General features: G+C 35.6%; 1 protein-coding gene across 5 annotated transcripts in view; it reads left to right on the top strand.

Moving 5' to 3' along the window:
* LOC119648654 (2-oxoglutarate dehydrogenase, mitochondrial) overlaps positions 1 to 12,022 on the top strand; it is a 79,132-nt gene that overhangs the window by 42,425 nt on the left and 24,685 nt on the right. For 3 of the 5 annotated variants that reach the window (XM_038050429.1, XM_038050426.1, XM_038050427.1), the window contains 2 exons: positions 1,851 to 2,036; positions 4,185 to 4,314. In XM_038050429.1, coding sequence (XP_037906357.1) covers positions 1,851 to 2,036; positions 4,185 to 4,314 — 316 coding nt within the window. Of the gene's footprint in view, positions 1 to 1,850; positions 2,037 to 4,184; positions 4,315 to 5,148; positions 5,252 to 12,022 lie in introns of all 5 variants that reach the window. The other 2 variants (XM_038050430.1, XM_038050428.1) reach the window with 1 other exon arrangement.

Genomic DNA, 12,022 nt, shown 5'->3' with positions numbered 1-12,022 from the left:
ACGCATTTGCACACGTTTGGCCCAAAAACACTTGCGAACGCGTCTTATACTTGGATAACCAGATTTTCCTGGTGCATGTGGTGAGCCTTCGCCATCTCAGCCACCCGTGACAGTCGCCAGGGTGCCGACTGCGCTAACGGACGAACTGTCGAAAGCAGAGCCCCGCCTAGCCAGTCCAGCCATTGAGAGGCTTCCAATATTGCCATCTAATATTAAACATTCTCCTAGATGTCTGAACCTACTTTGAAAAAGTGCCAAACATATTAGAAGGTTTCATCACTCTCCTCACAGAATCTACAGACACTGTCCGTAAATATCCCTACCTTCTTCCTATCTTTCGAGCGCTTGTGCTTGTATCCCCTGAGCACCCTGGACTCTTTCATTCCTGGCAAGTTCGTCCAGTAAAGTTCCCCGAGCCGTTCCGCTTGATTTTTCAATGACGTAGCCATAAAGTTATTCCCGACTCCACAGAATGGCTCTAACCTGTATAGCGACGTCATTGATTCTTTCCTGGCCAGCTCCTCTGCTACCTTATTGCCTTGTAACCGAGAGTATCCAGACATTATTGAGCGAACCTGGCGTGTTCAGACATTCCCATACCACTTTAAAATTTACCTGGTAAGACCTAAGCGCCTTAATAGCCGCTTGGCTGTCGATTAGAATAGCAATGCTCTGCCCCCTATAGTTCTTTTGAGGTTAAAGAAAACACATCTGACTATGGTGTATATTTCCACCTGAACTATCCAAGTATTGAAGTAATAAAAACTTGTTGTTTCTTAACTTAACTTGCTAACAAGTTGTTAACTTGTTAGCACTGATGAAGGGAACAAGTGGTTCCCGAAATATCGGTATTTGCAAGAATAAATATCCACACCAACGAAAAAGAAACAACAAGTTTTATTACTTCAATTAATTAATCGTTGGAAACACCGCATAATTTCACTCTGATATGCAAGTATGCTTATCGATTGGTTCAAAGTGCATTTTCCTTTCCCTATTTCGTATACCAATGCCACACCACCACACCAATGCCCTGTTGCTCCAACGTGTTTCAAACTTCTTATCGAAATGAAACCTTGCTGTTCTGTTATTTCTTAGTATCAGTAATTCAGGATGCCGCCTAGAAAGAATATCAACTTTCTTTCGATTTAGGAAGCTCCCCGCCTCACTGGTACTCTCGGCTATTGTGAAGATTATCCTCCTTGTTTCCATTTTTATGTGCAGATGGAGAGAAGTCAATCCTAGAAGAACCTCTAGGCATGCTATGCTGTTGGACAAGTTCTCATTGCCCCACTAATAAACACACATAAGTCAGCCTTTGAAGTTTGTGTAACTTCCTAGTTGTTGTGCTGAGTTGTCTCCTAGGTAATCATTGTCCTTACTATTGTAGTGTAAATCCAGAGTAGCATTTTTGGGGTGCATCTCCATTTTTTTTCCTGCCATGGACCTGGAAGTCATCAGAGCCCTTGTGGCTTTCCGACATATGTTTTCAATATGTCTCTTCTAGAGTAGTTTCTGGTCTACTGTGATTCCCAAATATTTGACCTCTGTTACTCGTTTTAACTCCATGCCTTGTAATCGAATGACTCTCAGATGAAAACGAAATGTTTAATATCTACTGTTACACTTTTGCTCAAGTGAAAAAAAAGACTGCCTCAATATATCTTAAAGAAACAATTCACGTAAATAATTTTTCTTTACCTTAAATTCTTATATTCACGATCAAGCGATTTTGGTACTCTTAATAATAGTTTTTTCCGAAATCTATTTCGCTTAAAAGCAAATGTTTTTTGCTTTATTTTGGAGTATTTTTTTGTTGTAAATACATTCACCGCCACTTTCTTTTCCAGTCATGGGATGCATACTTCCGTAGTAATACATATATGGCACCACCCAGTCTAGCGCCTCTACAGAGGAATGCCGTGTCAGTTTCACAATATTTGGGATCTGGATCGGCTTTAGCGACAATGGGACAACCCGATGAGGGGACAATCGACGACCATTTAGCCGTGCAAGCAATCATCAGAAGTTACCAGGTAATTGCCAATTAATTGTTCACAGCATATAATTCGAAATCCTAACACTACTTATTTTTCTAAAAGACAAAGCAGGAAAAATGATTAATTTTATTATTGGAAAATCACAATATCTTATTGAGAGAACGCGGAAAAAATATGAAATCATGCGTTATTATCCATTTTTACATCGAGAAATATTCGTGTGCTGTGGATGTTTATTTTATGGTTTTCCAGTAATGCACATTAATAGGAACAATTCATAATTCCAAAGAAATTTCTTGTTTATTTATTATATGTGGTCGTAGAACATATTAAATTTTGTTATTAAAATGAATTCCTATTTTCAATAAGATATTCATTGTAAAAACAAGTCATAGCACCTAAAACACTTCCAATTATTTTCTCAATCATTAAATTCACTTTTTCTAATAGCAAAATATTTTTGGTTTGTATCCCTATCTTATGTGCAATATTACTTTGCATCATGCCACATAAATAACTGAACAATCATGAAGAATGAAAAGTATCCAATAAAAAATATTTAGCACAATAAATCATCATAAATCTCATGCAGTTCTCATCATATTTCATTATAAGTATTGATTTTTTTATGATGATTATGTTTCGTTGCATGAGTTCAAGTCCCTTATATTATGTGCAATATAATTTAAAATGGCCGTAAATCGGTGTTAATTCTTATCTAGCTTTCTTTTTTTTCTCAACGGAATATTAGATTTTATTTATTTCAGCCGAAAGAATAATGCATGGTTTTATATTTAAAAAAGGGTTAATATTCTAGTCTCGAAGTGAAGTTGAGGAGTAGTTATAATAAGGACAAATACATTTTCCGGTGATATGGAATATTTTATACAATTTGTTTTGAAGGGTATACTCAAATATTTGTGTGATATTGTCCATCCAGATGGTAAATTGATATTGAAAAATTATGCTTGGAAAAGGAGACACTGGTTGGTGGCTGGGAAATTCCAACTTGATTTAAGGTCAACTGGACCAAATGTGCCTTCCTCTGCAAATGTTTAATTCAATTTTTTTGAAATATTAACTGAAAACACGTGAAACTATTTTACTATTACTATTTCTTTACTTTACGTAAGATTCAAATAAAAGTTAAATTGTTTTCGTGTGGCAGTCCGAAAAGGTTTTATTTATTATTTCAATTAGTGTGAACAAATAATGCTTCGAATTTGTGTATCATTTACATTATTACATTATGCTTAATTGACGAAATTCAATTTGGTTTTGTTCTATTATTGCGATGACAGATTATCACGTTAAACTAGTAAGTGTTATACGCTTACGCAATCAATTAAGGAGATATTTCTCGCCTCGTACATTGTATAGGCTTAGTTTATTTGTCGCAAGACACCTGTTCATAGGATGTAAACCATTTCAAAATGATTGAGTTTACACCTCACTCTTATTAGAAGTACGCTTCTACCCTGACTCCCAGATAAAGAGATTGCTTATATAAACGTGCCGGTCTGTCGACAGCATTATTTGTTTGCCAAATAACTAGATTCGAAATAATGTCGCTTCCATGCTTTCAATCATAGAAACTACACTAATTTATTTTATTAAAATTAAGGCAAACACGTCTCAAATGAATGTAAAGAAATATGTCGTATATTTGTTCACCACGATATCCCTCATTTCTGCCAAGGTTAGGATATTGTCAAACGAGTATAGAGAGCTGGTTAGGGTGGATGACTAACAATTGTAAAGTTGTGAAACAAAATCTAGTTAGTTTACATTATAGTCAGTAATCGACCTGAAAAACAAAAAGAAATTAGCTTACGTAATGTCCAGCCAATGCGAGTAGAGCTTGTGCTGTCAACTCAGAAATGTGTAACGTAACAAGTTTTCCTGCAAATCCTATGATATTGATTTCGACCTCAGATTTTGTTTCACATCTCATTATGACTATGTCCCTTCGTCAGTATCTTCGTTTTGTTACTAATTTAAATATGTTCAAAGTGCAAATTAAGTAGCAGCAAAAAAAATAAAAAAAAATCTGGGTGGGACTCACAGTAAAGGAATTAGAAAATACACTTTAGGATTGTCAACTTTTCTTTACTGAAAACTTAAACTAACATATACAGAGTGAAAATATCCTTTAAAACATCTCATTGGCATTTACCTGTGTAGTCTCGTGGTCACTTGGCAGCTGAATTGGATCCGTTAGGAATTGTTACGCCAGAGATAACCGAAACAAAAGATGGTGTTAAACGACGGGCTAATGAAGCTGTACTTAGGCAACATAGTTGGTTTATGCGTGGTAAAGTTCACCATCTTTATTATTACTATTAATTTTATCATTATCCTTTTTTCTAACTATGGATTATTTTAGTATATTTTATGTTTTATGTATCAAATCCAACAATAAAAAACAAAATACTGACACGAATGAAAAAGTGAAACTTTTTCAAAACTTCATAACAAATTGAAATTCGGAGAAATATGTATTTACGTGGTAACAATATAGGAAAACAAGAGTATCAATTTTACAAACAAAATACATTTGGCTTTAGCGTAGCCAGGGTTTTACTCTTTGTATTTTGTATATATTGCATTATATGTAGTCTTTGTTAGTGTTTGTCTGCTTCTTGTTCCCCGTATTCGTTTTATTTATGCATGTTCAATCTATTAAGTTTAAGAAGTTGGAAGTTGGACAGGTGCTTCGAACTAACATTCAAACATAGAAAAACAATACAAATCATGATCAATATCGAATTCCTTTGGAGCATCAACCAACAACCAATTCTGCTTTCATCACATTTCACCATGCAATGTCACGCACATATACTCGTTCGCACAAAATAATATTTGGCACCGTTAACGCTATTATTACAGCCCCGTATCAGTTATTTTAAACGTAGCACACGCAATTCTAAACCAACCCTCTAAACAGAACTACCTTGCAATTTTTACTTTGTTCATAATATATTAACCCTAGAGTAGTACCTTCTTAATTTCTGCATTATTTTCTTCAATAGTTTAAGATTTATGTTCAGTTTACAAAACCAAAAAAAAAAACAAACACATTGGAATTAATTTTTTTCATATTGTGTCAATTAATCACAACTAAATTAAAATAAAATATAAAACATAGATTCGAGGACATAATATTGCTCGCCTCGATCCTCTCGGTATAAACGTTGCTGAATTGCCAGACAATTGTTCGACGAAAGCCATTTATGCCAATTTTAATTTTGGTGAGTATAATTTCTTTCACGAAAAGTGAAACTAAATGAAAACCTACGTATATGTGTAGAAAAAAAAAACATAGTCAAGGAGGAAGAATATTCAATTTGTTTAGAATGTAACTGTTTTCAGTTCATGTATCTTTTTTTCGCGATTAATTTCTTTTACGATGGAATTTAGATATGCCCCTTGTGTTTTTCCTTTCTGTGAAAGAAACAGTGATCCCTTTGTGAATTTTTTATTAATTTTTATAGATTGTTAAAGTTTTCAAGTTCTCGGTTTGGATTTCTCTATAACTTTGTCCTAGTTTTTGTATAAAAGTTTTCTCAGAGGAATGCATTTGTTTTTGTTTTAATTTATTGCTTAAAAAGGAGAAGTTGCATGTACATATATATTTGCTTGAATTGGATATTTTTAAGTCGGTGAGTGGAAATGATAGTAGAACTGACAAAAAATAAGTCGAAGAAGCGCATATCAGTAAAATATTTTGAATAGTTACTGGTGCAAGAAATGTAAAAAATATCAATATTGTCTGCAAATCTTAGGAAAAGATCATTTTTCGGTTCGATATGAAGATGATTCTCATTATTGTAATACTTAATTCATTTCTCACACTTGAGATTGTATGTCCTAAACATCTAATTTGATAGGCGGATGAAAAAACTAAGAAACATATATATGTAAGAATACGCTCTTGCTCGTGTTCACAAAAAGGTACAAATTTCAGAAAAAAAGAATTCTAAATCGTGGTTAATATCCCAAAACATAAACTAAAAAAAATGTTTAAAAAAATAACAAAATTTTCGATGAAAACAAAGCCAACCCCACTAGAAGTACTTTTTCTTTTGTTTTTGGAGCAATGTAATGACTTGCACATTAAAAACTAAAAACAATGCCCTCCCGTTTGTAAAGGCTGAAACCAGTTGCTCAATTCTATCAAATCTCCAGTCACACTGAATTCGCAATCACCTTCGGGTTGACTTTTGCGGTCACAATATTTTCAAAAAAAAGACGAGATAAACTTTATTTCTATAGAATCCATTTGCGGCTCGTGCTTATGGTTCAAATATTTATTATGGATATAACCACTGTCGTTTTTGCTAATGTGAATGAATCCACTTTAGATCTAACTGTTGAACATCATATGGAATTATTCAAACAATGTTTCTTATGTTAAACGAGGAAAATATTCCCGCCCGCTAATTATTTCTTATTCATTTGGTCAAAGAAAGTGAAATAGAATTTCCAAGCATTATTAGAATTAACTGTTTGTTGACATCCAATTTTTCAATGTCGAAAGGAATTCTTTTCAGTCACGCAAACGAACGATGATGTCAATTCTTCATTAAAAGCGGCGCTAACTGAAAAGTGAAACTATTGAGTAACGAGGCATTTGACTCCCAGACCTACTGTTATCAAAAGTAAAAGGGTGTCGCACGCAAGACTACTCAAATACATTAAATTGGTTCAGAAGTTTCACTTACAACACGGTAGCTTTGCGACTAAGACTGACTAACATTTGCACCTTGAATAAGAACTACTTTTTTATGGTTTTGTGTAAAACAAAACCTTATTAAAATCGGTTTACTGCCTGTCTGTCTGTCTATTCGTCACACGCATTTTTCTCGGAGACGGTTATAGTAACTGACACCAAATTGGTGGAAAGGTGGAAACTATGAACGCTCACGCATACAGTGAATTACCTCCTTTTATGTCAAATTTAAAAGGGGCCTGCATACATGCAAAAAGGGTGTGTATTTTTTTTTACCCAATTGTAGTCATGTGGGGTATCAAATGAAAGGTCTCGGTTAGTACTTTCCGAAGCTGGGTTTAGTTTTGACACTTGTTGAAGAGGCGACGAGTGCGAGTGGTCGAAACTGATTATCTATTTTAACGAACCCATTCTCAGAAACTACCCAACTGAAAAATCTGAAAAAAATCAGGAGGTACTCTCACATTCAAATGTCTTTATATAATTTTCAAACAAGTTTTCACGCGCCTCACTCAATTTTTTACCTTTGCAGAAGTAAAAGAGTAAAATATATTTCAAGAATGTACCGTTTGGTCTTGCATTTTTAGCCCGTTTTGAAATGTCTAAAACTCAACCAAATTGCTCAATTTTTTTAAGGGGTGAAGCATAAATCGTAAACTGTCAGACGACAAAAGACAAACATATATATGAAAGGACTCGTGGTGCTAAAACTGTACCAATACCATCCATTGCAAAAAAAGATAAAGATTTACATTTACGAAAAAGGTAATAAATTCTGCAGTGAAAACCAAAAGCGAACGATTCTTCTAATGTTTTTATAACACAAGTGTTGAAATACAAAGTTACTAAGAAATGCTGCGATTACAATGCCATTGTATATCAAACTCTTTGAAATTTCAATTAGCATACGATTATTTGCTCTGTGCAGACGACTTCCTGATTTTAAACTTCACGTTGTAGCCGAACAGATTGTTAGGCATAATAGATTCCAATGTTCCAATAAATCGACGAAAATGGCTCCCAAGGGATTTCGGATTAGTTCCCAGGATAACACGATTGTCCGTAAAATGAGAACTCCAATTATTTTTCACATGACCAAACATGTTTATTGACAATGAACTATACGTCGGTGAACTTTCAGCTATCTTCCGATGTACTCATCGATGCATCCAGGAAACAGATAATTCTAACTGGGTGGTAAATGTGGACTGTAGGCGGGACGATTCGACGGGTGGAATGGAGCGAGCGTTGTCATGATAAAACTTCACTTCACACTTCCTTTCGTCAGCGTTTTTTTTTTTTTTTTTTTTTTTTTGGATAGCATGGTAGATTTTTTGAAATGTCACAATCAGTACCGGTTGCGGTAAATTCGCACAAAGCTAAGCTTTTCATGATCCACAAGAGACTGTCCATCACTTGCCACTTGAACCTTTTAAACACTGCAGTCCTTGACGCATCATTATACAAAACTTCATACGTCCGGCTCCGCACCGGAATCTGAAATACGAAACAAACGGGCGCATGGAGCCGTAAAACTCAGGACTCGAGTGTTGCGATCAAAGAGGAAGATCCACAAAGGATCATATTGTCAATCGACACCTTTTCTATGGGCCTGAGGCCATGACTTTGTAAATGTCCTTTTGTTATTGTAAGTTTCGCTGATTAGGGTGAAGAAGGGGTAGAGGAGGTCCTTAAATTAAAAATTTTAATTCAATTTAATTTAACATGATAAACGGAAATGAAGAAACAATGAAAGCATTTAAACAAAACTAAAAAAAAAAAAAGAAAAGAAAAAATCATAAAATAATAAGAATGTCAAAAAAAACTGTCCCAAGAGGTTTTCTGTGCAACATTGATCCGGTTTAAGAAAAAAACCTTCATAAATATTTTTGTTTCGTTCTCAACAAGCAAAGAAACTAGTGACAAATTTATTATTATAATAATTAACTTCCGAATAAATTGATTGATTTTTCTTCAAAATTTAACAATAAAGTTATCAAATCCATCCTTCTTAATGGCAACTGAGCGGTTTTGTTAGCTGCAATTGCATTGTCTACTCCTACCAACTTCTTTTACCGACCATCCGCCAGATGTTTTAGCTATTTTGTCTGTATTGCCTCCCTTTCAGCTTCCACTTTCGCGATCAGCGGCCGTTGCTCTTTAGCGACACCTGTACGGGCTAAATACCCGGTTTCATACTTCACGGAATAACGTTTTAAGTAATTTAGTCACACTCAATATTCAATTCAATTTGATATTTCCCTGAATGATTAAAAGAATATTAAATATAATTCTGATCACACGCGAAGTCCTGAGAGCACTTCAAATGGACACCATGAAATCAAAACTTCACCCTCGACTAGGAAACAAATCCGAAAAGTATATTCCTACTAGAATCGAACAGCCGTGCAAAGATTTCTTTCTTTTGAAACAACATTTTCCGGACTTCCGAAATAGCCAGCAGCTTTCAACGATTCTAGTTTTTCTTCGTTTTGATTTTCCTTCCGTTATATTACAAAAATAGAACCAATAAAATTCGAATCCTTCTCGATCTACAAAGTGCTCACTCCAGATTTCATGAAACTCACAAAAAACATTTTTAACGTTCAATCTCCACGAGCTCCGAGCTCGAATAATAACACCACTCAGAATCCCCTCTGACAATCAGGTGAGAGTTATCACTGAAGCCATCCAACACACAGCCCTGCACAACATCTATAAGAAGGAAATGGATGCCGCAATAACTGCAGTCAACATAAATCCTGGAGATGAAGCATCAACAAATGACCTTCACAATCACTTGAAGAAGAACGTTATCAATGATACGGCCACAAACATACTTGACCCCAGCCGCAAAAAGAGTCGCAACGGCTGATTTGACGATGAATGTAAGCTAGCAACCGAACGGAAGAATGTCGCATACCGAGTAATGTTGCATTCTCAAAGAACGCGGGCACGCGCAGAGACTTATCACGAACTCCGGTGAACGGAGAAGCGACTTCACAGACGGAAAAAGGAAGCCTGGGAGAATCAACAGGTCTGTAAACTCGAAAAGTACAGGGATCAACAGGACCAGGCGCGCAAGTTTTACCAACAAGTGAGCAGGATGAAGCCTTATACACCTAGATGCTCATCCTGCCGAGACAAAGAGGGAAATCTGATTTCCGACAGAATGGGCATATTAGAGCGATGGGTTGAGTACTTTAATGAACTACTGAACAACCAGAACCACGGTTGTTGGCAGCCAACAGAGCCTATTTTAGCTTATAAAAACTGTTCCGCTCGAAATGCCTCCCCATAGAGTCAAAGCTCTTACTATACAAAAAAACTGCAAACTCTTGGCCGCGTTCGAGAGAAGAATCCTTCCAAGAATTTGTGGCCCCCTACATGAGGATGGACGATTGCGTAGCCTACACAACCACGAAATCTATGAGCGATATTAGAGAAAGGAAATATACTGCATATATGAAATAAGTCTCTCGTCACAGGACAAAAACTAAATAATATAATTGTTAGAAATTCGAGGACAGCTAAGCAATATGGCAGTGTTGACGGATCTTACATGTAAATTGGCCGCACTGCTCCGGCGCGTTGAAGACCTTATTTAATGGACATGCATTGCGCCATGCGAAAAAAAGTGAATGCCGCAGTATTGCTAATAAACTTTCATAGGACTGAGGAGAAAGGAAAAATGGAAGAACTAAAATCTATAATAAAATGCAATACTACTTTGTCCGAAGGACTTGGAAAACTTAAATCTCGACTACACTGATGACATCCACTTGCTCGGGTCGAATGGTAAGATGCATTAACAGCGCTAGATTCACTGTTTTGTCTAAGCTCTGGAAATGCCGATACCTCAACATCAAGTGTAGGTCTGAACATCGATGGACTTCAAAACGAGCCAGTGGTGCAGGTTTATGTTTCTACTCTAGAAAGGAAAATTATCTTATCAATGATTTATGGGCAAATGTAAGCGACACTATCGGAATCGTCGCCGAAACAATATTTGGAACGCAATCCCAGAAAAGAAGGAATAATTGGTTTGCTGAGGATTGCTCAAAAATAATATATAGAAAAAAAACACGCTTACGGACAACATATACAGCGACCTTAGCTTAGTTCTAGCCAAATAGAATAGATGCCATACTGACAATGCGCTACAGAGCAGAGTCGGGTTAATCCATTTTTAAAACTTAAGGGTTTCTAACAAAAATCTTCTTGAAGCTCAAGAATGGAGCGAAGGCGATAAGATTACGGGTCAACAAACAAAAAAACTAAAATCTTTGTTCAAACTAGAAAACGAATGACAACTGAAGATTTTTGAGAGAAAACGATGGGGTGGCTCAGTGCATACCGACAGTACTTCATTACTAGCTATAAGGAACTAACGGACGCGGGCATTGAACCGAGAAGGCAGGAGGCAATGCATTCGGGAAGCCAAGGCTTGAAACAGGCTGTAACGTTACAAAGTAGAAGTTAGTTCCTACGTAAATAATCATTTTTACAGTCGTAGGGAAGAGTCAAAGAAGCTTGTGCTACTTTGTCGCTGGCTTGAATTTATTAGTAAACAGTATATAATATATAACGCTTCTCCAGTTATTTCAATAATTCTTGTCTAACATAAGTTGGTAGTCAAGCCTATGGGTATTTTCCTAAAACACATCTCCCAACATTACATTGTCTCCATAGCAAATGTGCACTTACAGAAACAAAAATTTTGTTAGTTGTTTTTCATTTCCACTCAAAACAAATGAAACGTTTTCAAAATTTAATCATTTATTTGAAATGCAAAATCATTCTCATCAGATAGAAATATTCAAATAAGTTTGATAAAATCTAGAATCTCCCGAATTATATTTCAGACAAAAAGACATACAATGCATTGTTTACCATTCTATTATCAGATTAAGCGTGGCTCCAACGTTATTAGTAGGTTCCTTTAAAGATTAGTAAACTGTAAGCTCATCATACATGATAACTAGTTGAGTCCAAACTGAAAATGAATCTCTTCTGGTTTTAATGCGAATCAATTAAGATTTGATAGGTTGCCTGATGGATTTCCCCTCAAACAATCACGAATGAATTATAACGAAATGGTTGTTAAACTTTTCCCCAAATCAACATAATCAAAACTCATCAAACAGTCTATTAGGATCTTTGTAGCTCATTTTATTACCCACTTCAAGTATGCAAAGCGCTTTTCAGAGCAATATTGAATTCAAAATTTAGTCATAAACTTTTCGAGAAGAATTTCAAGTCATAAAAATTCAACTGAATTCATCTAACA

The sequence above is a fragment of the Hermetia illucens genome, chromosome 2 (genome assembly GCF_905115235.1).
Source record: "Hermetia illucens chromosome 2, iHerIll2.2.curated.20191125, whole genome shotgun sequence".
Classification (NCBI taxonomy): Eukaryota; Metazoa; Arthropoda; class Insecta; order Diptera; family Stratiomyidae; genus Hermetia; species Hermetia illucens.
The sequence above is the reverse complement of the archived record's forward strand: the minus strand, read 5'-3'. Positions and strand labels throughout refer to the sequence as shown.